Source organism: Melopsittacus undulatus, chromosome 2 (genome assembly GCF_012275295.1).
Source record: "Melopsittacus undulatus isolate bMelUnd1 chromosome 2, bMelUnd1.mat.Z, whole genome shotgun sequence".
Lineage (NCBI taxonomy): Eukaryota > Metazoa > Chordata > Aves > Psittaciformes > Psittaculidae > Melopsittacus > Melopsittacus undulatus.
Window position 1 is genome coordinate 23,142,712 of NC_047528.1, and position 27,738 is coordinate 23,170,449.

At 37.4% G+C, this 27,738-nt stretch overlaps 1 protein-coding gene across 6 annotated transcripts in view; it reads left to right on the forward strand.

Moving 5' to 3' along the window:
• Positions 1-27,738, forward strand: part of NBEA (neurobeachin) — a 509,113-nt gene that overhangs the window by 116,454 nt on the left and 364,921 nt on the right. For all 6 annotated transcript variants that reach the window (XM_034074343.1, XM_034074342.1, XM_034074344.1 and 3 more), the window contains exons 7-10: positions 3,997-4,116; positions 7,779-7,925; positions 17,457-17,654; positions 18,073-18,206. In XM_034074343.1, the coding sequence (XP_033930234.1) occupies positions 3,997-4,116; positions 7,779-7,925; positions 17,457-17,654; positions 18,073-18,206 (599 nt within the window). The remainder of the gene's footprint in view (positions 1-3,996; positions 4,117-7,778; positions 7,926-17,456; positions 17,655-18,072; positions 18,207-27,738) is intronic.

Sequence of the window (27,738 nt, forward strand, 5' to 3'; positions counted from 1 at the left end):
TCTAATGGTCTAAGTCACCAAAACCCTGAGTACGGCACCACCCCCTAACCATTTATTAACCTGCCAGATCCACCTGGCCTTTTTAAGGTCCCCCTCTGACTAGGAGGATTGATGAAAAAACTGTCTGAGCTCCAGAGCCCCTAACTGCCTTTCCCAGGGCTCAGTAATCCTTTTTAATGTTCTCTAGGCTACTGCTATCTATATCAGTAGCACCCACATGGACCACAGGAAGTGGGTAATAGTAAGAGTTACTATAGACCAGGCAACCTCTCCGCAACATCTCTCAACCAAGCCCCAAGTAGGCAGCACACCTCCCTCGAGAATGGGTCTCGCTGACAAATGGGTGCCTCTTTGCCTTCCAGAGCAGTCGCCTACTCCTATGATCCACTGCTTTTTCGTCGATGCGGTAGTAGTGATGCTCTTTACTGGTGTGGCAACTGCTTGTGCCTCCAGTGTGGTGGAGGTTGCCTTTTTAGCCCCCTGCAGAGCTGTGAAGTGGTCATTGGGTGGGACATCAGGTTTTGGAGGAAGCCCTTTGCTTTTAATTGTCCTCGTCCACCTTTTTTACTGTTGTTTTGTTGGTTTTGGTTTGCCATTTTTTTTTCTTCTGTTAAAAGTTCCCAACCTCCTGATTAACACCCTCCTTCTTTCTTGTATGCACTATGGTGGACACTGGTGGCCCCTGCACAGTCTGGGCCTGGAGCAAGCAGTCCAGCTTCCTTCCAGCTTCCCTGAGATCTCTTTGTTCATCTCCTGCAGCTCAGCCCCTTGCTGCAGGAGGACCTCCACCAGGGTGCACCGAGTGTAGCCCTGCCTGTCATGCACCCTCGCTTCAAGAGGCCAGCTGAGGCGCTTTCTACACTCTGAGGTCTGTATTGCAGCCTCCCTTCTCATAGGTTCTGTTTGGGTGCCTACACTGGCCACCGCCGGGGCAGCCAGTGCAGAGCTCCCAGACAGGGCCCTGGCCCTGAGGTGAATAATCACCTGCCTACACCAAATGCCACACCACACCCTGACTGCCTGCCCCAGTCATGTACTCCTGTTCGATTGTGTCCCCTAGGGCGGTGTTTTACCCGCTAAGGGCTGGTGCCGTCCGTTCTAGTGCCACCCCCTGTGATTCACTGCATGCGTCAGCAGATCTGGCGGCTCCTGGACAAGATCTGATGAGGGCTTGAGGCTCCCTCTGTGGTTCTGGATGTTCAGGAGCCAGACTTCTGGACACTGAGTTTTCCCCGTGCTCAGGTCCTGAAGTCATCCTCACCTCGGCAAATGACATGGTCTAGGGTGAGGCTTCCCTGCCCATGGCAGGGGAGTTAGTACTAGATGATCTTAAGGTTCTTTCCAACCCAAACCACTCTCTAATTCTATGATTCTATGAATGGGAGTTAACACAGAGGACTAAAAAAAAAAAAAAGACTATAAAAAGTAGATTATATCATTTGCCTAAAGTTTGACATGGCCACCAAAGCTCTCCCAAAATAGCATGGCTCATTTTAGTTCCTTACAGGCTCGGTGGACCGTGTTTCAGCAAAAGTAATGAACTATTTATTTCCAAGTGATGAGTCATCTGTTAAGTTTAAGCTTACACACAGGGACAGTGGTACAAACTGGTATGTTGTCAGAAATGTTCGCAGTGTGAAAGAAAAATCACAGATAGAAGATAAATGAAAAAACGTGGGGATTATGGATGTCAGCTGGTTTCTGCTAGAAAAATGTCAACTGTAAATCAGAATAAATCATTATAAAAGATAGAGCTTTGAATAGTGCTATTACAAAGAATGCCTGTTTGCTGGTCAGTATTGAAAGTATTTAAAATTGTCATCACTTGGTGAAGATTATTGGTAAATTAACCTTTGAAGGAAATAGGACAGGGAAATTTTTCTTTTAAGAAATACACGTTAGGTGGTTTGGAAGCTTTGGAAGTGTTGATGAAAGCAGAGCTCTAGTCATGTGGTTTTCACTTGGTTTCCAGTTAGCACAGGCACCAGTTAAGCTTCTAGACATTGAGTTACGAATATTTTGTCGAATTTATGGTGGTGGTTCCTTTCTGAAACAGAATGTGCTTACATATTAAGGAATAACATTTGCTTTATTGAGTTGTGAGTTTGGTTTTTGATTTTTTGGGGGGAGAGTTGGGGCAGTGTCCTACAAAAATACCATGTTCATGGTTGCTTGAAAAAAAAAAATAGATTGGTCACATGTGACTTCAGAAGCCAAAGCTGTAGCAGTACATGCTTAATCTAGTATTGCCCAGTAAATCTGTTTACTTGGATATGCAAGAAGTGAGATACTCAAGAAGTGAGATACTCTTACATACTGTTGTATAGTTTTTCCCCCTTCTGTTGTGGGTTTTAAGAAGGAAAAATAAAAATGTATTTTTAAGGACCTGGAAATAGATGTGGAGATACATTTGTATTCTTATATATATATATATATATATATATATATATAAGTATTATGGATATGTAACAGGATATATCTCAATTTGCCAACTGCAACACAATGTTTTTTGTAAAGATATATTTTGCTGCATGCTTTTTTTTATTTGTAATTCTGTGCTCTAATTTCAAAATCAACACATGAAAACTATGCTTTTATTTTTCTGTTACGAAGAGGCAGATTTTTATATTAGTAGGCTCTGTATCTACCTACCACAGCTCAGGGAGCGAGTCATCAAGTGACTTATTAAAATAATGCCCTCAGGGATGCAGTTATGTTTTCAGGGCAGATGAGCTTACTTTTGCAGTAAGGTTGGAAAGGAACGTGTTGAGACAGACAAGTCTCATCTCCTGTTCAAAGAAGGGACATGTAGATCAGGTTGCTCTGTATGTTGTCCACTCAGGTTTTGAATATCTCCAAGAAAGGAGACTCCACAGTTTTCCTGAGCAACCTGTGCTAGTGTTTGACTATCCTTACTACTTACTGCCACCCTTGTTACATACGTTTAAAAAGCGATTCCTGTATTTCACCTCCGTGTCTGTTGCCTTTTCTGCTGTCACTGGATACTAGTGAGAAGTTTCTGGCTACATCTTTATCCCCTGCCAATCAAGTAGTAATATACATCGATACAATTCCCTTAAATCTTCTTCAGGGTAAACAAACCCATATCTCAGCCTCTCCTCATATGTCAATTACTTAATAAACTTTGTGGCCCTTTCTGGACTTTCCAGTATGTCCACTTTTGCCTGGTTTGTATATATTTTTAAATAGTACAGACACCCATTATAGTTAAGTATGGGTTGATTTGCAGATCTTAAGAGACTTAATTTACACTCCTAGTCTTAGATGAGTTTTAAGGTTTGGTTTTAAAGGAAAGTGAAGGTTTTCTTCTTGAATTTACTCATCATGAACACAATGATTCCTGTTGAACAGCTTGATTGAAAGATTACCATAGTTGTACTTGGAAACATTTTACTGCGATGCTTTCTCTGAGTATATAATGGATTTTTCATGATATGGCAATTGTCCAAAAATTAATGAAATGATAAATAATAGAGGAGGAAAATCATATGAAACAATCAGGCATGTATTCTGTAAACCAGCCTGTAAAATTTGCGGTTGTGATTTCTTTTCCTTTTATTTAATGATTTCTGGCAGAGAGCTATGATAAAATTGCAGAGGTATGTGGTACAAATTTGTTAAGATAAGTGCACATAGAACTAGATTTCCCATCAGAACTCAGTGATGTTTTGTGTAACAGCATATAGTGTTTAGGTTAAATTACACTTTCAGGAATGGAAGTGTATTCAACTTTTTAATTGTATGTATGCATTTTTAGCTCTAATCCCATAAAGAGTTTCAGGTAGGTACATCATTACATTAAGGCATGGTTCTGCTGACTGGAGTTGAAGTTCCACTGACTTGACTTTTAATTTTATGAGTTTGCAAGGCTTCATCTGTTTGTAAACTTTACGAGACTGGTCACTGCTATTCATTAACTTTATGTTTTATAACATGAAACGTGCCGCTGTATACTGATTTTCCATGTCTTTCCAGTGGTACATGATAAGCATTGTACACATCTATAATCGATGGAGAAACAGTGAAATACGATGTTATGTGAACGGTCAGCTGGTATCCTATGGTGACATGGCCTGGCATGTTAACACAAACGATGTAAGATTTCATTTTTTAACTTTCTCATAGCTTTTTGTTTTAAAGCAAGTTGAAAAATAAAAAAGGTACTATTTTTTTTCTTTAGATCTTCATATATTTTCTTCTTTCTTCCTTAGTTATGTACTTAATAAAATGTAAGATTATTGATTTTTTATGACAGTATTTTTTTAATATTGGGAAGGTTTTGGTTTTATTTTGTGCAGCTATTTTAATGAAATTTTCAAGGATTTTGTTTGGAGAGACTGCTAGAGATAGTATTTTCAATATGTGATACTGTATAAAGGACAACTAATAACAATGGATTAATACTTTTCATTAGAAAAATGTGATAGGGTTACAGATTTTACAGATTTAGCTTGAGAAAAGTTTTTAAGAAAAAATTATTCATTCTGCCAAATACTTATAATGTATGTGAAAGTACTCATTTTTGTACTGCATTATGTTCTCTGTTGAATACAATAGGAAATACTTCTAAGAGTTAAAAGATTTCCATGCTTTTTTGTATTACTGAACATAAAATTTTAAGTTTTTAAATTGCAGTAGCACTGAGTAGCGTGAACTATGATCAGAGTCATATGGGTTTAAGCACTGTACAAGTATGGTAAGAGATCATTTCTTCTGTGCAGTTTAGAATTTTAAACTAACAAGGTAGACAGAAAGTCTGGAGAAGTGTCAGAAGTATTGCAGTCTGAAGTTTTGCATCTCTCTTCCAGTAATAAGCGTATTTTGCCTTTAATTGTTTGACTTGACATTAGTAAATAGGCAGTTGACCGATATTAAAAATCTTGCGCTAAGTCTTAGGGTATTAATATTTAATTAATATTGCTAGCACATGCAATTTAACTGCTACAAAATTTCATTCCTTTTAATACTGAGCTGTTTTCTTGGGTAATAAACTTTTAGAGAGAGGTTCTCCCTTATTGGCCATCCAAACTGATTAAAAGATACTGAGAGTTGAAAGTTGCATAGCACCAGGCAGCTCAGAGCAAAAACACAGTGATCTGCTTGTCCCACAGGCAGAAAACCAGTAATTTTTACCTTGAGAAGATTGCATATATACCTGTGAAATACGAATCCACTTCTCTAAACAAGATAGCAAGGTTTTATTAAGGGACAAAGTCAATGAAGCAAAAGCAAACAGCGCTAGGTGCGTGACCGTAGCCAGAGGCACAAGTCATTAGTATTTGTTAACAGGTTTATATACTTTCACAATTCTATTAGTCACATACATATTCATATAGGCAGGGAATATTATAATTAAGTTCAGTAATTTATTATCATAAGTCTCCTCCTCTTGGCGTCTGTGCATTGCTCTTCAATAATTGTGGGTGAGGGTCTTGAGGATGAAGTAATCAGTCTTCCTCATGTGAGTAGGAGTCTTCAAGATGAAGTAAGCAGTCTTCCTTGCAGTGTGCTTTTCACCTTTGGCCCAGTTGGATGCCTCAGTAATTACACAACTCACTAAAACCAGACATATCTGTAGTTATTCTAATAACTAACAAAGATTTGAAACAGTATGATCTTCCTGCAAAATTTATAGCAGGACAGGAGTATCCCAAGGTAGCAGATGTTCGAGAGGCTCTGTCTTTGAGCTAACTGATAAGTACAAAGATGGTGTGAAGTAACTCCTTCAAGCCTAGTGGAGTCACTAAATCTTGTTATCTCACCACAGACTTACAACACAAACACTGTTCTTTAAAACTAAAGATACTTTAGAGGACCAGTGTGAAACAGTTAACTCACATTTAGTGGGGCCACTAAATTCCACAGACTAACAACATAAACATTGTTCTTTTTCTACAACCTAAGTTAAGCTAAAAAGTACTTTATATTTTATAGGCATTAGCTTTTCTTCTATCAAGCATGCAAACCCCCCTTCCCCCCTTTTTTTTTCTTTTTAACTTTACAGATTCTTCTGCTATATGACTCCGGTTTGCTCATCTTATGTCTTTATTGAGCTTTGGTTTTGTTACTATAAACTTGTATAGTTATATCCACATAATCACATCTATGATTTGCAAAAGCCAATACATTTATGTGTTTATCACATACCTGTATCTATTAATTGGAATGCATGCAAATTAACAGTATATTCTTACAGGAAATGCATCAGTTTTTTAAATACAAAAAAATATATTTAAATTCTCTTAATGAAATCTGTATGCTTTTTATTTTTTTTTTCTCCCTTATTGTACCTTCTGCTTTGGAGTGTCTGGGAGTCTACAGCTTATGATGCAGAAAATAGGCACTTTTTCTAGCTCCAGATTTTCAGATGGGGAAAGCAGACAAAATGATTTTCATGTGCTTCCCTTCAGCTAGGTCTGTGCTAGACTTTCAGAGGTGCTTGATTCATCAGCTTGCTACACTTTTGTCATTTCTTATTTATGATAGAATTCTCAGTTGTTTCTGACTGCCTATATGGGATAAGGAAGATCTTTTGTACTTAAGGAAATTACCTGGCTCTTGCTAAATTCTAGAGGCAAAGTTGGATTTGAAAGTGAGAATGTTCATTAAAGTAGGAGGGTTCTGCTTGCCAAAGGTTCTCATAATCTACTTTCCTGGCAGCATTTCTACTTGAGAGAAAAGCCAGGCCTTTACCTTTTGCAGAGCATGTTTTCTCCTTGATAATATAACCATTTTTGTGATAGGTTAGAATGCAATGATCGAAAAGTTAGCTGAGGTCTCAGAGGATCTTGGCTGAGTTACTAATTATATCATGTAGTCCTTTATAATAATTTTATTAGAACTTTATTGTTTCATGTAAAGGTTGAGTGCTTGTTGAATTTTCCCCAGTTATGAGAAGTAAACATGAAACCAGCAAACATGAGAGATAGCATAAAAATTCTCTTCAAGGTGCGGCATATGAGCATACTGATATTTGGTGAAAGATTTTTATTCAGGTAGCTGGATGAAGATCAACGTGATGATGTGATGTCTTTCACAGAACTTTACATTTCCATTGTAAGATAAGAAAACTGTAGAAGGATTTATGAGGTAACAAGATCCATAAATCCAGAGAGTTTATTTTTTTATCTAAATAAAATAGGAGGATTTGGATTAAGGCACTGAATGAAGCAGGTATGTCCATCACCTTATCTTGGAGTCATTAATGACATGCTACCAGGAATATACAGAAATAGACAAACAAACTTGGATCAGCTGGTGTCCATCAGGTTTAAAACTACAAATGTGAGATAACTAGAGGAAGACCAAATGAGCTAGGAATGCCAGGCACTGATTTTCAAATAAATAAATACATAAATCAGGTTTATTGCCTTTTTGGCACCTGGAAAAGAAGTGAATAAAAATTACCGTAAGTTCAGGAGTTAGCCCTCCCCTCCCATTAATAGGCAATAGGGAAGATTATTTGGTGCTGGAATGTATTGTCCTAATTTTCTCTGTTTTATGTTGAATAATTAATAAAAACCAAATTCTAACAGCCAGTCATAACAGCATCGTAATACTGACCTGTAAAACATTTAATGCTACCATATTCAAATGAAGTTGTTCAGTACAGGAAACGAGGTGCTGAAGTAATAAATTATTTATTTTCTTAATTACAGTGTCCCCTTATTTTTTGGTTTAGTAGCTGTACATGAATTTTATTTCATTGTATAGTTTGTTTGACTAAATTTTGTTAACGTTGCCTCTTTCTGATACAGAGCTATGATAAATGCTTTCTTGGCTCTTCGGAGACTGCTGATGCTAATAGAGTGTTCTGTGGCCAGCTTGGAGCAGTATATGTATTCACTGAAGCACTCAACCCAGCACAGATTTTTGCAATACATCAGTTAGGACCTGGATATAAGGTAATAATAGATCTTAAAAAAATTGTAAAACTGAAAAAAGAGAATAATTCATAGGTATACCTGGAAGATAATATATGCGTGTAGATATTCCTCTTAGGATCATGTAGAGCTATGTGACCTGTTTTCAGCCAAAGAATATTTCTTCAAGTATCTAAACTAACCTTAATTCCCACCAGCTTCTTGAAAGATGCAAGTTGTTTCTTTAAAGCATAGCTGAAACAAGTTTGTATGTGAAATTTATGACTTTGGATCTTAATCAGATTAAAGCAATTTCATATTTGGTGTACTGAGCACCAGGGGAATGACTTTCTTCTTTCCTGTTTGTGTTTAAAACCTGACTTAAGGCAGATTAACATTCAGCAAGGCATAATAAATTTTGTTCAAATGCACAGTTTCAAGCAGTTCTGTTGAAGTAAAAGTTGAGCTTTTTACTCATGCTTTGCAGTAACATTTAGGGGACAGTTTGAACAAATTAATGGTGCATGCATAAAATTGGATCTCTACTGTGAACAATCATATCTCGGAATGTCTGTGTATAGTCTTATTTTATCAAGAAAAACTACACAGATACTTTGCAGAAGTCTGCAGAAACTGCCTGGTAGAGAAGGCCTGAAAATTAATCTAACCCACTATTGAACTTCTACTATTAATCATTCCCATATTTTCATTTTCTAATTTGTGCAATTTGCAGTATCATCTGAAGTAGATTGTCAGGTTTTCAGTACATATGATATACTTTGAAAATAAAAACTTTTTGAAACAGCAATAATCAACATTTAGATTCTAATAATACTAATTTGTTGAGATGAAAAGGATTGCTTTACATTGTTTGATGGCAGCTAACACTGAATGACAGCAACAGTTGAAAATATCTTCCATGGTATGTATGTAGTATGAGTAGCCAAGTATATGTCAAGGTTACTTGGAGAAGAGGAATTCTATTGCGTACAGTTGATGGTTGAAACCTGCCTTGAAATTAAAAATATTCACTGAGACAAGAGTGCAAACACCTGTGCAAACAAGGAATACTTTATTCCAAAGTTAATCCTGTATTGTGTGTTTGAACAAATATTTCTGCAAATGTTTTTTTAGTCATACAAAACAATGTAATGTAACCTTATACTTCTTAATAATAAATGCAGGAAATCTTTATGGTTTTATTAAGTTTCTGGATTAGCGGAAGCATACTGAGGTAATATAAGAATAACACTTTATTTATTTTAAGAAGTGAAAATTATTATATAGCATTTTTGGAGCTTTGGAGGGGTTCATAAGGTGTAAACGCTTTCATGCTAAATGACATTTCCAGTAATTACTGCACTAACCTTATTACAGTGTTGTCAAACTAATTTGCTTGATTCATAGGATTCCCTTAAATGACATTTCTTCACAACTGTAGTTTCTCAGTGATGTTTTTTTAAATGTCAGACAAAATGTAATACTTTAGGGATATTCTTCTTCGATATATTTTTTAGTTGCGTTTTTAGTTTTTGGTTGTATTCCCAGCACCATTAATGGTCCCTTAGTATCTAAAGTAGTTTCTTTTCTTGTCTAAGAATCTGAAAGTGTATTTTACTAATAGCCATTAGAAAGAACAGGTTTCTAGTGCAGGCCCTTGGAAATAACACAGTTCCTTTCTTTAACTTCCTTATTTCCAGCAAATATTCCACGATCTCAGGGCACTGATTGTGGCTTTCACTGAAAGCTTGCCTCTTTCATATGTCAGTTAAGTTTATTTCTGTAATATTTTTCAAGTTCTATGTGGATGCAAAGGTCCGTCAGTTTAGAACACTTCAGTATGCTATTTCATAGAACACAGGAGGCTCAACTAACATGTAGCTCAAATTGCTGGACATTAGAGACCCCATGCGTGCCACAAACTGACCTTTCAGAAACTTTTTTTAGTTCACTACATGTCCTGTTCTTTCTTATTGTTGATATTGTTAGCCAACTGGGAAAATCAACTGTTCAACTTTTCCAAACAAAGCAGCTATTCTAGATTTATTGTGAATTCCAGTTGTGCCAAAGCTTTTCTCCCAAAGGAGGATTATTCAAAATACCTGAGAATTTTTTAGGCAACGTCGTCATACATTGTGCATTTTCTTTCCTATGACTGCTTGTGCTAGTTCCTTTGGTTTATTAATCTTACTCTAGTGCACCAGCTCAGGTTTCTGATTCATTCAGGAAAGCAACCATCTCTTATTTAGTGCTCTCCCTGCTTTGCATATGACAAGAGATTGATTTTGCTGCCCTCGCGATCATTCATTATGTCCCTAGTGTATGACTGCCATTAAAACCTCTGAATACAGGGAAATCTGCCTACTCTACCAACATACCAGATACGTAATAGGATGTGTGTGCAGTAAGCCCATATATGTGAATATATGTAGTATGTAGTGTTGCAACAAAGTTCAGGAAAAGACAGATTTTGATCTACAAAGAAAAGTGAATTTGTTGCACTTTGTCCAGCCCTATTCTGTGATGCAGGTAGAAGCAATGTATTTTAGGATTAACTAGAGAAGCTCTATTTATTTATAGATACTATTTATATAGTTTCATACATAGAGGATATATAGTTTAATACATATAGTATTTGTCTTATTGATTGCACATTACATACTTGTTAAAGAACATTAGAAACAATTCATAATACTTCCATGCTGGTCTTGTCAACATGTCCTTCTGAATGCATTTAGTTATAACCAGCATGCCTTAACATAAAAAATTATTTCTTAAGCAAATAGGTTACTTTGAAATACTAAGTTTTCAGGTGTAGCAAAAGGCCTTTTTTTTAACAAAAAATTTTACATTGATTATGTGAGCAGCAATATTGAAAAGCTGCCACACTTAGTAACTACTGCATAAAAATGACATCTACTCAAACTTCTAAGAAGGGAAAGGAGAAAAATATACTGGCAGTAAAACTATTTGTCTCTTCCCAAATTCATCCATAATTATATTTAGTAGAAACATAGTAGAATTCAATATTTACATTCCTAGGTTTTATTTGTTATAAAACATGCTCATTTTGAAACTTATAGTTGCTAAAAGGACTTTTACCTACAATGTTGACACTTCTGGTTGCTGGAGCTTGAAGAAAGGAAATGAGAGCAGCATTCTTGCTGTCATTGTGTTTTTTTGCTACCTATCCTTGTTCTCAGGCAGCAAAGAAGAGAGAGGGCCATGTCTCAGTTGGGATCCTGAGGGTCTGATAAACACAGAATAGAGTGGCAAATAAGGTAATGTGGGAGGAGCACATAGAATCATAGAATTATAGAATAGTTCGGGTTGGAAAGGACCTTAAGATCATCTAGTTCCAACACCCTTGCCATGGACAGGGACACCTCACACTAAACCATATCACCCAAGGCTTCATCCAACCTGGTCTTGAACACTGCCAGGGATGGATCATTCACTACCTCCCTGGGCAACCCATTCCCGTACCTCACCATTCTAACAGTAAAGAATTCCTTCTTATATCCAGTCTAAACCTCTGCTGTTTAAGTTTCAACTCGTTACCCCTTGTCCTATCACTACAGTCCCTAATGAATAGTCCCTCCCCAGCATCCCTGTAGGCCCCCTTCAGATACTGGAAGGCTGCTATGAGGTCTCCACGCAGCCTTCTCTTCTCCAGGCTGAACAGCCCCAACTTTCTCAGCCTGTCCTCATATGGGAGGTGCTCCAGTCCTGTGATCATCCTCGTGGTCCTCCTCTGGACTTGTTCTAACAGTACTATGTCCTTTTGATGTTGAGGACACCAGAACTGTACACAATACTCCAAGTGAGGTGTCACAAGAGCAGAGTAGAGGGGCAGGATCACCTCCTTCGCCCTGCTGGTCACGCTCCTCTTGATGCAGCCCAGGATACGGTTCGCTTTCTGGGCTGTGAGTGCACACTGCCGGCTCATGTTCATTTTCTCATTGACTAACACCCCCAAGTCCTTCTCCGCAGGACTACCATAAATTTCCTTTTTGCCCAACCTGTAGCTGTGCCTGGGATTGCTCCAACACAGGTGTAGGGCCTTGCACTTGGCATGGTTAAACTTCATGAGGTTGGCATCAGCCCACCTCACAAGTGTGTCAAGGTCCCTCTGAATGGCATTCCTTCCCTCTAGCATATCAACCAAACCACACAGCTTGGTGTCATCGGCAAACTTGCTGAGGATGCACTCAATTCCATTGTCCATGTCAGCGACAAAGATATTAAACAAGACCGGTGCCAACACCGATCCCTGAGAGACACTACTCATTACTGTCTCCAGCCGGACATTGAACCGTTGACCACAAGTCTTTGAGTGCGACCATCCAGCCAATTCTTTATCCACCGAGTGGTCCACCTATCAAATTGATGACACTCCAATTTAGAGACAAGGATGTCATGTGGGACAGTGTTGAACGCTTTGCGCAAGTCCAGGTAGATGACGTCAACTGCTCCACCCCTGTCCATCAGTTCTGCAGCCCCATCATGGAAGGCCACGAAATTGGTCAGGCAGGATTTCCCCCTAGTGAAGCCATGCTGGCTGTCACCAAGCACCTTGCTGTTTTTCATGTGCTCTAGCATGCCTTCCAAGAGAATCTGCTCCCAGATTTTGCCAGGCACAGAGGTGAGACTGTCCGGTGTATAATTCCCCAGGTCATTCATTTTCCCCTTCTTGAAAATGGGGGTTATATTTCCCTTTTTCCAGTCATCAGGAACTTCACCTGTCTGCCATGATCTTTCAAATATGATGGCCAGTGGCTTTGCAACTTCATTCACCAGCTCCTTCAGGACCTGCGGATGGATTTCATCAGGTCCCATGGACTTGTGTACATTCAGTTTCTTAAGATGGTCTCGAACCAGATCCTCTCCTACAGTGGTCCCAAGTTCTAGGTTTTCGCAGTCCCTGCTTCCGCCTTCCGAGACATGGGTGGTGTGATCAGAGCCTTTGCCAGTGCAGACCATGGCAAAGAAGCCATTCAGAAACTCAGCCATCTCCAAGTCCGCCTAATAGCAGAGTTTGGTGCTGGTTTTAACTGGATGTTGCAAAAAAACCCTAATATCCATGTCGAGTCCGTGCCATTCCTCTTATCTCTCCCATGCACATTTCAAAACAAGTTATCAGATTCTTTCATATGTTGCTGCATCTGAGTTTGCCTTTGATCAGTGCTGCGGTATCAGTCTTTTTGTCATGTACAAAGGTTGGAGGAAAATTGCATTCATACATACACATTCAAATACACACAAGATACTCTTGAAAATTCAAATTTGCTTAAGCCAGTTATATAGTACAAGAAAATATTTTATGTATGATCACTGAACTGTAGTAGGTAAATGAGGTGAATGATAAATCAGAAAAAGGTTCTCCTGCTGCTAAAGGAAGAGGGAGAGCTGTTGGTATTTGAGTAGTGGTCCTGATAAAGCACACCTTCTTTTACTAGAGAAAACAGTGCTGAAGTTATTCTCAGATCTCTCTCTTCCCTCTCCCATTCCTGTAGGAGCAGCTAATCTTTATATCGTCTTTATGGATCCTGTATATATTTTTACCATACAGAGAATTTTTTAAATCTAAACTTTTTTTTTTTTGCCATCTTTATGCCCTAAAACTGCTTTTACCAGATCTTAAAGTTGCATTACTACAGTGACCAGTAATTAACCACTTGCAATTGGAGCTTATGTTCTTGACAGCCTCTGCTATCCTCCTGTGGTTGTATTTTCCCAAGTTCCTGGTATAGTATGCATATACTGAACCACTTTTCCCTTTCTGAAGATATAAGTTAGTAATAAAGAAATACCATGTATCAGAAGTTGTAGCCTGTCTTTCAATTCTGTTATAATAATCTTTTGGGTGGGAGAACAGCATTTCCAATTTAAGGTCACTTTTGCTAGGATTTGATGGCAAACTGCCCCTTTAATTCTTGGGGTTTTGCCAAAAAATGTGAGGTGGCATTGGACTGATTTGTAACTTATTTTTGCCAGACTTTCAAATAGTGATCTCTGATAAATTCTTAAGGCATAGTAAAAGCTGAAAATTAAGAGGTGGATTAATGCCAAATCTGTTTATAAAACTGATTTTGTTTTGACTTCATCATTGTAATAAGTTGTGAAATTTCATGGTTATGAAATTATACAAATTCTGTTTTGAAACACTTTGACATATTTAAGAGAGCAAAGTTATGAAAAACTGTATCAAGGTAAAACATTCTGAGCTTTGGTATCTGACAAAGCTCAGAGGCATGACAAATTTTCGAGGTAAGAAGTGTTTTCATGTGATAAAACATCAGAACATAGTATATACAGAATACAGACATCTTTGGAAATCAGTGAAATCACTCAGTTATTTCTGTCTCTTCTGAAAGTGCACAGAGATTTACCTTTATAGTTAAAAATGTCTTCTGGGGGAAAATATATCATCACCTTCCTCAGGACAAATCTGTTATCTGTAGCAGTCACTTCCTGGTAAGTGAGATGTAGCCAGCCATATCTACAGACAGCCAGCTCTCAAGCTCCGAGCATAATATTCTTTGGGGTTTTCTGCTTTAATATTTAGTGTGGCATGGTATCATCACGTTTCTAAATTAAAGCATTTGGTGCTGAGAGCTGAATACCCACAGTGTGTATATTTGTGGGGAGTTACTTCAGATTGGTTGCGTTCTGATATTTTGAGCTCCATGACTACCGCCAGTTGGAGGACATAAAATTTCAGCCAAAAGGAAGTCTCTGGTTCTGAAGAACTTTGCACTATGAACAGAGCAGTAAGTGGGGATCACTGGGGAGTTTTCCTACAAAAGAGACTCATAACCCAAATGCAAATCACAGAATGGTTCAAGTTGTTGGAAGGGATCTCTGAACGTCATTTGATCCAACCCCCTGCTCAGGCAGTGCCACCTAGACCCAGTTATCCAGGACTGTGTCCAGACAGGTTTTTAATATCTCCAGAGATGGACACTACCACCTTGCTGAGCACCCTCACAATGCAAATGTGTTTTCTGATGTTCTGAGGGAACTTCATGTGTTTCAGTATGTGCCCATAGCCTCTGGTCGTGTCACTGGGCATGCTGGGAAGATCCTGACTCCATCTTTTGCACTTCCCTTTATACACACTGATGAGATCCTCTGAGGCTTCTTTTTCATAGGCTGAACAGTCTCAGCTCTCTCAGCCTTTCTTCATAAAAGAGATGCTTCAGTCACTTCATGATTTTAATGATGTTTCATTGAACCCTCTCCAGTCAGTCCATGGCTCTCTTGTACCGGGGAGCCCAGAATTTCAGGTATGGCCTTACCAGTACTGAGTAGAGGGCAAGGATCACCCCCCTCTACTTGCTGGCAACACTCCTCCTAATACAGCTAAAAATAACATCCTTTTTTGCCAAATGCAGATAGAGCCACTGACTTCCCATTCACTTACTTTTGCCCTTCCTACTTGCAGTCTCTCATGGTACCTGCATCTCATGCATTTTCAGCATGGCACTGCTACCTCCTTTCTGCTTAACATCACCCACCATGGGACATATCTGCTTCAGGGGTCCTCCAGCAGCTAGTCAGGTGCCTGGTTTGTTTACTACTCCACATCAGTCTTACGACCCCTATACAAATGGATGTATATCGCAAGACTTTATTTTGCTGTATGTCAGTCACTTGAGCAGGTGTGCTTTCCCATCATTTGCCTGTAAGCAAGAGATTTTTTTTCAGTTTCCAACGGCCTTGATAGCTCTTGAAAAACTGACTGGGTTTTATGAGTTTACATAATCGGTAAGAACCTGTAATTTGTTTGGAAAGAGAAAATGAACATGAACCAGCTTCAGTGTGCACTCACAGCCCAGAAAGCCAACCGTATTCTGGGCTGCATCAAAAGGAGTGTGACCAGCAGGGCGAAGGAGGTGATCTACTCTGCTCTCGTGAGACCTCACTTGGAGTATTGTGTGCAGTTCTGGTGTCCTCAACATAGAAAGGACATGGAACTGTTGGAACAAGTCCAGAGGAGGGCCACGAGGTTGATCAGGGGACTGGAGCACCTCCCATACGAAGACAGGCTGAGAAAGTTGGGGCTGTTCAGCCTGGAGAAGAGAAGGCTGCGTGGAGACCTCATAGCAGCCTTCCAGTATCTGAAGGGGGCCTACAGGGATGCTGGGGAGGGACTATTCATTAGGGACTGTAGTGATAGGACAAGGGGTAAAGGGTTGAAACTTAAACAGCAGAGGTTTAGACTGGATATAAGGAAGAAATTCTTTACTGTAAGGGTGGTGAGGTACTGGAATGGGTTTCCCAGGGAAGTGGTGAATGCTCCATCCCTGGCAGTGTTCAAGACCAGGTTGGATGAAGCCTTGGGTGATATGGTTTAGTGTGAGGTGTCCCTGCCCATGGCAGGGGTGTTGGAACTAGATGATCTTGAGGTCCTTTCCAACCCTAACTATTCTATGGTTCTAACTGATAGCCTGGAAGTAGCCTATTTTAATTATTCAAACCTGAGAACCAAAACCCTAGTGATAGTACTTTCAGTAGGTTAATGATACACGATTTCTTATTATGGGGGGGGGATGGGGAGGGGGAGAGAAGGAAAGATTTGCTAACTACAAAGGGATAATGAGAGTTGTGATGGCTATATGCAATGAAAACAAGCAAAATATTCATACTTAATCTCAGCAGTAAATTATTTTAAACTGAGTAAAGATTTTAGAAATGCAACATATTATATATTGCATTAATTAAATGATGGTAATTTCCAATAAATTTGCTGTACTTGCAACAGTACAGCAATGTGTATCACCACTAGTTGTCTTTTTGCCACTGTCAAATGATTATTACATGCCAAAGTAGTTCTGTGCCAAGTAAATTTGACAATGCTTTGCAGAAGGGCAGAAATCTAACTTCTTGTGCTTGATTGATTTGTCAGTGTTGCCAGTAACCTAGGTTTAGATCAGATATGAATTTTGGTATGTTTAAGAACAGTACTAGAAATATTCAGCCTTCCTTTGTAAAAGCTTTGATTTTGAGGACCATTAATTTGAAAAAAAAAAGATATTTATAATTTTGTTTGGATATTTATTTTTTTTTAGGGTAGGTAGCTTGTTTATATGTACTTCTGACTGTTAATGAAGCATGGGGTTTAATACTGTTTAAAAAGAACTATTCTTTTAATCAGAATGGTATAGGATTTGATATTGTCATTTTAGTGAGTTTACATAAACTAAAATAGAAGGCATTTAAATTGGTCTTCATCATTAATGCAGTCTGCTCAATTTTTTATTTTAACCTATTTATAGCTGTTTTAATGTGTCATATTTCTTTCATTTAGTTATTTCTGAGACTTGTTAACACTAATGCTAAAATGAGACAGAAATAATATGACACAAAATACAGATACTATATTGATGTTATTGTTGAGTGGAGTAAATAAAAAATAGTTTCAGTGTTCAGTAACATTAAACCACTGGAATATTAAAACAAAGTTTAGCAGTTTCTATATTTTCTCTCAAGTTCAATGTCTTTTTCGCACATTTTGTGGCAAGGATTTTGTCTAAAATATGCACTTGGTTAAACTTTTCTTTTTTTCAGAGCACATTCAAATTTAAATCTGAGAGTGACATTCATCTGGCCGAGCACCATAAACAAGTGCTATATGATGGGAAACTTGCAAGTAGCATTGCTTTTACCTATAATGCGAAGGCTACTGATGCTCAGCTATGCCTTGAATCCTCACCAAAGGAAAATCCTTCAATTTTTGTACACTCCCCTCATGCTCTTATGCTTCAGGTTTGTGCTATTAAATTTATGTTATATGATTACTGTTAGCTCAACCTTATTTGGATAATAAGAGGATTTTTGTGCTAGTGTACAAAGTGGTTGCTATTTTGCATTATTTTATCTCTTAGTATACCTATCACTTGAACTGTTCTTTATTTTCTGACTTTCTAGAGAAGAAAAATATTATTGCTTCATTAAGAAATGCATACTTCATAAGGCACAGTTTGCCATGATACTGATGTTTTTCTGTTTAATGTTTACCTTTAATTATAATGATTATAATTGAAACTTAAGTATTGAAAGTAAGTTAAAACAAGTCTGATTTAGTTTGTACTTGATTTCCTGTTAAAGCATTCCCTTAAAGTTTTTCCTTTAAAAATCAGAATAACAGAGGTTTTTCCTTTTGTTGTTTGTTTTATTAATTTAGGATGTGAAAGCTATCGTAACCCACTCCATTCACAGCGCAATTCATTCTATTGGAGGGATTCAAGTTCTTTTTCCTCTCTTTGCCCAGTTAGACAATCGACAGCTGCATGACAGTCAGGTGGAAACAACAGTTTGGTAAGCTTTTTTTAAGCAAGATAAAAGCTAAATTAATCTAATAATGTTTCTGGTTTTATGGTGTGAATGTTTGATTTATTTTCTCTTGTAAATGCTGTGACTTACATTTTACCCTTGTTTCTTTGAAAATTACATATTTTTTTAAAAGCAGTTTACTGTAGACATGTGTAAATTGTATTAATCTGATGAGATTCCAGATGGAAGTGGCATTAAAATGATTGGATTAAGTCATAGAATCATAGAATGGATTGTATTGGAAAGGACCTTAGAGATCATCTAATTCCAGCCGCCTGCCATTCAAATCACTCTGGAGTATTTAAAGGACAGTTTTGTGGCAGTTCTTGCAACTTCTAAAAGAAACCAGTGTAATTTTACTTTACAGTGCAATGCTGTTTACTTTCTCAAAGACTGTGTCATTTGAATTCATATTTCATAACATTCGTAATTAATGAAGGTTATCTTCCCTATTAATACATGGTCAGAAAGTCATAGAACTATGATTGGTTATTTTGTAGCCAGTTGCAAAAGTGACCAAAGACATGCCAAGAGAGTTTTAAACAGGGGTACATGAGTATCCAATGCTATGGAATTAACCCCTAGGTTGAAAAACCTGTACAGAAACTAGGCAAATGCTACCATGTATAGCCTGCAAATGAGTGCATAGGAGTCTGTCAGTGCCCATGTCGACTTGTTCAAAGCTAGCTCAGCTCTGGTTATTTTTGCAAACAAGATCTCTTCCCACCTGTTTGTCAAGGCATTTGCCTGTTCTAGTGGCAACACAAGATGTCAAAACTTGTCAGAGCAGAATGTGTTGCCTAAACCTCTGGAAGTAGCAAAACTTCAAAGGTAAAACTGAACTGCCATGATGTTTCCCCTGTAGGGTGGTAGGTAACCAAAACCTGCTATAAAACTGTTTAGGGGCAGCATGAACTGATTCTGTTATTTCAATACATTTATAAAATAGGTGCATTATGCAGAGTACATAGCTTATTTTCCTGCTTAGAACACTGTGCTATTAATAGTTCTAAATATTTTCTATTGCATTAGATACTTCAGTAATCAGTTAACTGAAAAATATTTAAATAATACTAAAATCAATGGTCATTTTGAAAAAATTAATTGAAAGTGATACACTGGTATAATTTCTCATGAAAGATCACTTGTCTCAATCTAACTTAAGAATTTAATCAATTTTGTGAAGTTTTATCAGTCATCTGTTTTTCCATCAAAGTTCCACCCATTGACTCAAATATCTGTAGCTAAAATGGCTGCTGGTTTCTATTTGTTTCCGTAGTGTGAAAAGTTAATGCATTTCATGAGAATATTTCAGTACAATGTTAGAAGTAACACCACACTCTTAAAAATAACAAGTTCTACTCCAAAGCAATATAGTGATGCTGCAAATGATTCCATTCAATTTTAAAGAAAGAAAAGTTCTTTGTGTATTGGGTTATGTGGGATGTTTGCTTTTTTTGTAGTCTGTTTTCCAGTATGTATTTTGCATTGAAGTATTGTGAAGTAAAGGGAATATGAAAAAAAATCCGTGATTTGAAATAAATTTGGAAAAAAAAGTATGTTTTTACTTACTGGTACAGCAGGAGGGCAAAATGCTTTATTCTAATTTAAGGAAGATTATGTGCGTATGTGCCCATACATATGAATAAAATATGTGTTAAATTCTTTAATGAGCATAGCCTGTAATAAATGGTAAAGCAGTAAGTAGGTCTGTTTAAAAATGGAGAGCTAATATAATGTAACTTTTATAAGACAGTGAAAAAGACTAATTCTACCCAAGTGGTTGGTTTTTCCAGTGAGTGAGAACATTCATAAAGTTCAGTTTAAAATGTACAGAACATTTCTGGATTTAGCTGAACTGTAAGTAAAAAAAAAAAAAAAAGTTGTTCTGTAGTAATCAATGCATTTCTTCTATAATTAGATTATATTCTGAAAAGAGATACATAATTCATTATGCTATATGATTTTACAAATTCATAATACAACAAGATGTAATCCTAACTCAAGAACATATTCAAAAGATTTTTAAGCAAATGACTGCTTGATGAGATGTAACTGGAATGTTGAATTACCATAGCTTTGGTAATTCATGTGTATGAATGTGCTATGTATGCATAATTTTCGTACATGTAATTTAACGGTATAGATACTGAGAAAAATAATAGTTTAAGTGAAGAAGGAAGTAGGCAGATAAAGGAATAAAAGATTTCTGGGGACATATAAAGGATATAATGTAGAATGGGGCTAAACATGAAAAACAGGGCTACATTTAAGATTCATTTGTGGAGTGGAATAAGGGAAGAAGGATACTTACTGAGTCCTTTCCTTCTTTCCCCTTGTTTTTTGTGTTGTTTTTTTTTTTTGACTATTCTCTCTTTATTTGTTCTTTTCCAAAATATGATTGTCGAACTATGTCTGATGCTTGTTTATACCATTTTTGTCTATGAAAATGTATCTACCACAGCGCAGAGGGCTGCACCACTTCTTCCTGAAAAGTAGTTGACATTCAGACATTTCAATATGTATGTTTTTTGTAAACATCTTGGCGCTGCTTTGAAAAAAGAGACAAGTCCAGCTGATGCTTGATGACTGTAAACCATTATGTATGTAAAGTCTGTAGAATTTTTTTCTTTCTGGTGACCAATTTGAGAAACTCAGAAGTTGTCACTTGAATAGCTGTGCTGCCTCTTGTCGTACTGGGTTCCTGAGAGGTAGGAAGTATAAATAGCTTGGTAGCCCAGTATAAGTGTCCAGGCTTTCCAGACTACTTTTCTGAATCCTCTCCTAGACATATAAAAATCTGTTTAATAACTTCAAAGTACACAATTACTTGTTTAATTATGGGTTTTTTTTAACATTAGAAGGGGATTCTTAACAGGACTATGAGGGAACACCTTGCTTTTTAATAATCTTGATCCACTTACAGTTTTAATCTTTTCTAAAATAATAGATTGTGAACAAAATTTTAAATCACAAAGTAAGGAAATATGAGTATAGGAACTTTGTGTTGTAATGGTATTCTTCGTAAATGTTCTTTTTCCTCTAATATGTATATCCCTCTGTGCTTTATCTACATCTTCCATGAGACTAAATATTGAAATAACCTACAATTTTGCCTTTTGAGCACAATATAGATTCTTATGCTCTCATACACTGAAATTAAAAGAATGGAAGCTAAGTTCATATCTTAAGTATGTGGTCTTAGATTAAGTGATTCATCTGCTGCTATTCAGAGGTGATCCTTCAACTTGACTGCCAAGACTGCTACTTTTCATCCTGCTTTTTAGTATGCTGATTAGAGTAGATAGTTTAGCTGTTTATGTCAATAAGGTGTTTATTTCATAAAAATAAATACAGAGGGCTTATGGTGGGTTGACCCTGGCTGTATGCTAGGTGCCCACCATAGCTGCTCTATCACTCCTCTTAGCTGTACAGAAGAGAGAAAATAGTAAGAAAGGCTTGTTAGGTTGGGGAAAAGACAGGGAGAGGTCACTCACCAATTTCTGTCATAGGCAAAACAGACTCAACTTGGGGAAATTAGTTTGTTACCAATCAAATCAGAGGAGGATAATGAGAAATAAAATTAAATCTTAAAAACACCTTCCCCCACCCCTCCCATTTTCCTGGACTCAACTTTGCCCACAAATTCTTTACCTCCTCTCCACCAGCAGTACAAGGAGACAGGGAATGGTGGTTGTGGTCATTTCATCACACATTGTCTCTGCTACTCCTTCCTCCTTGGGGGGAGGACTCCTCACACTCTTCCTCTGCTCCAGCATCAGATCACTCCCACATGACACCGTCTTCCGTGAACTTCTCTAGCGTGAATCCTTCCCATGGGCTGCAATTCTTCACAAACTGCTCCACTGTGGGTCCATTCCATGGGTGCAGTCCTTCAGGAACAGGCTGCTCCAGTGTGGGTCTCTCACGGGGTCACAAGTCCTGCAGCAAACCTGCTTCAGTGTGGGTTCCTCTTTCCATGGGGCCGCAGGTCCTGCCAGGAGCTTGCGCCAGTGTGGTCTTCCCATAGGGTCACAGCCGCTTTCAGGCAGCCCCTGTTGCAGTGTAGTGTCTTCCATGGCCTGCAGGTGGAATCTGCTCCACTTTGGACATCCATGGGCTGTAAGGCACAGCCTACTTCACCATGGTTTGCACTGGGGCTGCAGAGGAATCTCTGCTCCAGCACCTGAATCGCCTCTTGCTCCTCCTTCTTCACTGGCCTTGGTGTCTGCAGAGCTCTTTCACATAATCCCACTCTCTCTGTCTGCAATTGCTCCTGCACAGTAACTTTTCTCCCTTAAACATATTACCTCAGAGGTGCCACTACAGTCACTAACAGGCTCAGCTTTGGCCACCAGTGGGGCCATCTTAGAGCCGGCTGGCACTGGCTCTGTCAGATACAGATACGTCTCACAGAAGCAACACCTGTAACCCACCCACCCCAGCCCCTCCCCCACCAAAGTCTTGTCACACAAACCCAATACCATATTTTTTCAATATTCTTTATGCTGTTACCTTTGTTTATACCTATATGCAAATATGATAGGAAGGACTTGCTTTGTTCACTTGTGGTCTCTCATGTATGGTTTTGAATTTGGGTCTGCTGAACACTGACATACAGACTGATTCTGACAAGGTGCTGGGTGTACAGTCTTTGTCAATGACCCAATTCCATCGCAGAATAAATAACAAGAGTTATTTCAGATGAGACTGTTACTTTGGACTATACCATATTGAGAAGATATTTGAAAGCAGAAGGAGATGTAACTGTTTGCTTCAATAGGTGAGGTCATTCCAAGAATCCTTTTAAATATTTATTCTAGAGGTTACTAACTTGACTTGCTAGATCTTGTATACTATATAATAAAAATTAAAAATATTGTTTATCATACTAAATAAATGCAGTGCCGAGGCCTACCTTAATTTTCTTAAAGGTGATATATACACCCACCTAACATAAAAGCAGGTAAACATAGGCATCTTTTCAATCAGTTTTATTACTTTCATTATTTTCACTCTTTATTATAGGTAGCCTTGTTACAGAATATATTGCCCAGCTATTATGAAGAAGTTAGTGAAATTGAAACATTAGTGAGGGAGGCAATAATAATATTTCAACTCATGTTCTTCATCTTTTTCTGTAAATGTATTTTGTTTTAATCAACTAGTATATTTTACTAATTTTATTTAGTATTTTGTAATATTCAGATGAAGACTGTGATCTTGTCTGTAAACAGTAGTGTTGTTGCATCTACTATTTGATAGATTAATAGCTTGATAGGTAACTTTTCTATTAGCTTCCACAGATAGAAAATAGCCCACCTTGATAGGAGATAAAATTTGATGTCTTGATTTTTTTACGTTAATTTGAAAAATCTGTGAGTTTTCAGTAATTCTTAATAATGACATTAGTTTAATTGAATGTATCTTTAAGGTCATGGTAGTAAATAAGATGAATGCCAGGTATTACTTGTCCTCTCCTACTGTCTTTCAGTAATTTTACTGTTTGCCACAGCTGGCCCAGGTATTTAAACTTGAGAGTAGGCATGAAAGTCATCCTTTCTGAGGTCATTGTGTTTACCTTTGTGCTTCTGATGGGGAACTAAGGTCTCAGTCCATCATTGCCAGCAGTCTACAATGTAGAGTTTGCAGAATGGGGTGCAAATGACTTTCTTCTCACGTGTTTCAAAGGAAAGGCTGAATATGGCACCTGTGCTTAGATTAAATCAGCTGTACTAGAATATTCCCAAACTGTCAAAGCAGGAATATGACTTGCCAAATGAGACTGCCTGGACTGTAGTTTATAAAGAAGATAGTTTCTATATCATGTGGTAGAAATCCTTTGCAAACTCCCAGCCTGTGATACCTCTGCATTCTCCAGAAAATCCAGGGTCTATTAAGGGTGGCTAATTTATGTCAGGAGTCTGTATCCCAAAATAGTATGCCTGTAAGCAGAATTGTACAATGGCTTGCCTCTGGTTCTCCCACACGACACCTATTCATCTGACTCATTTTTAGTGGCATCAGTTTGGGTGAAGCAGGTTTAGTATTCTTTTCTTACTGTCCTCATCATATGTTACGAGAAAAAAAAAAATAAAGTTGAAAGGGGAGAAGAGAGAAGTAGCTTTTCCCTTCTCTTCAAAAAGCTTGCAAAAAGAAAATACAGTTAAGCTGGAAGCTAAGGAAGCACTTTAGAGAGCTGCCACAGCTATAGCTCATGGAAACTTCCTTACCATCCCCACCATCTGTCCATGTCTCTTCTGCCCTGAGTTTACCTTACCCCCAGCCTGGTTAGGGGAACCCTTCTTGGCTTTGTGTCATACAGGTTTTAGTGGCCATAACTTCATAAATATGAGTGAATATGAATAATAAGTAATGTAGCAGCAGAGCAATTCACTGTGTTAAAATATGCACAAATGTTTGATTTCACGCTGTAGCAGTGAATGCACCTTTATAAAAATCCTGTTTTGTATTCCCAACCTATATTATCAGTGCAGTCAAAGCAGTTTCTGAAATCCATGCTTACTCTTTATGCTTTGATTTTCTTCCTGAAGGAATGAAGTAAGGAAGTGGAGATCATCTCATGTGTTCTGTCCATCTAAATATATTGTTAGAATGTTTCTAATGCTTCTCCCTGAGGATTTTCTAAGTCCATACTAAGAAATATTTAGTAATAACAAATGTAATAACTAATTCCTGAATGAATCAGCCAAAATCATTTTAAACTGCTTGATAACAATGGGATATAATGGGCAGCCAGCAGATGTAGTAGTAGGAGTAATAACAACAACAATAATAATAATTTATAATAATAATAATTTGTCCCTTTAATTTAAGTGGGCAGTGGAAATTAAATATGTATTTGTGTAATTATTCTTTTTTTAAATCAAGTAGAAATTGTCATATTTTGGAATTTTGAAGCCTATTATCTACAGAAGCTGTTGTTTCTTTGAATGTCTGTAGGTTTTTTTCAGGGAGTAACATTGTATGACTGTTGGCTGAAAGTTGTGACGCTTAAGCACTGTAATGCTGAAACATGAACTATTGACACATAGTATTTACTTATATTTATGTATTTAGATGAATGAAATAAGCTAGGTGGTATTTATAACTTCCAAGTGCACATCATAAGAATGACTGAATTTTAAAGTTAGGAACTTCACAAATATAATAAATATGTACAGACATGAAAGCACCCTTAAGAGCATCTTCGAGTCAGTGTATGCTGTGAACACCAATTCTGTGCTCCTGTATTAATTTTTTTAAGTCTTCACAAAGGTCATGTGTGACCCTTCACAAGGGTCATTTCCCTGAGGGGAAAATCAGGCAATGCTGTAACAATGTAATTAATTTCAATTTTTTTACATAGCATTATTACATGGACTTACTGTCTCTACAATGTGCTAGTTACAGACCAAACAGTATCATAACCATTGGAAATATAGTATCTTCAAGTTTTGTTGTGCAACCTTTTTTTTCCTGCTTCTTAGTGATGGAAAACTAGAAAAATTTTGTCATTAAATTAATTATATTTTCAGTAGAAATCATAATTCTGTGTGATTTGGTGTTGGCTGACTTTCATTGTGTATCTATATTCTAGCTGCACTGCAGACAAACTGATGTGTTTTAGGCAGGGTGTGGTATAGAGGAGATGTAGGAATGGGCTGAAGTATCCTTTATATTTGCCTTTGTATCTAGGGAAGTTGAAAATAGGCAAGAATGGAGAGAAATTTTGTGTGGCAGTGCACAGAATTTTGCAAGTGTAATGTGAGCCCTGCAGCAATCCGATGCATTTTAGTTACTGGTAAGTTTGTTAATTCTGTTTGAAAATGTGTTCATCTTAGAAGACAGTCTTCTAATGAATATTATTTCCCCTGTGTCAACAGTAACCATTTTAAAGGCATAATTTTGGCAATCTGGCTATGCTGATAAAAATTATTATATTTAAAGTATTCAGGTTTAATTTATTTTAAGCTGCCAAGATGACTACAGAAATTGAATATCCTTAGAAATACGTTAAAAGTTCTGGATACAGTCTTCTATGTTAGGCAGTGAGTTCTCTAGAAGACTTAAGTCTTAGAATGCAACGTTGAGGAGAAAAGATCCATTATGTGAGTATGGATTTTTATATACACACACATATATTTAGATGTTCACTTGAGGTTAGTCTAAATATGTGGGGAAAGAGAAGTTTTGAAGAGGCTAGGAAAGCTTATCTGAGAATTGTTAACTTTGAGTCTTTTCAGGCAAATTGAATTCTCTCTGGCATAAAGTACATAAGATAGAGAACATTACATGTAAAAACAGTCTTTTGTGCAGCAGCTGTTCTTTAATGCAGTTTCATTTCTTCCTTCCTCCTGCAACAAAGAATTTTCACCTGAAACAAGTGTAAGCAAGATTTCTGGAAAAAAAATTAGACTAAACATGTAATCTGTTTTCTGCCTATCTCTGGTCATCACCCTTAGTTAGTAATAGTTTCAGTACTGTACAAGCAGTGGACATTTTAAAACACTTTCATTTTGACTTTATAGTTCTTCTATGAATTAAAATATTGCAAATCTTTTTTATTACTTCACATCCCGCAAATTGCAAGACAAACTGCTAATTACATTTAATTATGGTGCCAAGTTTTATCAATACTGTGTTATTATACAGTATTAATCTCAAAATTCATTTTACCTCTGTGTGACTGCCAGGTGGTTCTCCTTAACTGCTGCTTTTTCTGTACTTGGAATTTTTTATGTGCTTGAAGGTGTAAAGTGTAATGATGTATATCCCAAGATTTGAATTATTATATACAACAGTCAACTCTTCTTTTATAGTGGCAATCTTGGATAATGCATAAGGATTAGAAGCTAGAGGTGCTAATTGCAGACCTGAGTTGATGCTGCAGGGCTGGCTTGTGGTGTCTTTAAGTGTCTGGCTCAATAGAAGTTAAAAGCCATTTTGGACTTGGGAAAAGACATAGCTCATTCACAAAAGTGTTGGCTGAATTAATACATTTTCCTGGAACTAGAAATATTGGCATCACTTTGCAGTGACAGCTAAGGTAGCTCTGTGTAGAGCTAATGCAGTCAGGCAGGATTAATTAGTTCAGCCATACCCCCCATAAAGGTGATCAATATCTAAAAAGTGGTATTTGGGCTCTGTCGGCATCTGAATTAAGAAACTTCGTTAATTTGGTCTTTCTTGCATAGAACCAGTTTCTATGCTTCTGTCTGTGGCACAGCTATATATTAACTGTCCACTGATTATTTCTAAGTTAACTGCTGTGATTTATGTGTACTTAAAAGAAAAGGAATGAGACCTAAACCCTAACCTTTATTGTTAGGGTGTGTGTGTCTTGTAAGCTGTATTTGGACTTCTGTCAGGATGTGTAACAGTTGTGTAGACAGACTGCATTAATATGAAGAATAACTGCAGCCCATGAGTTTACATCTAAGTTCACAGAATGAACAAACTGCAATACAAAGAAATGGACTTTTGATAGATCACTTACAGGTGTGGAAGTACATTT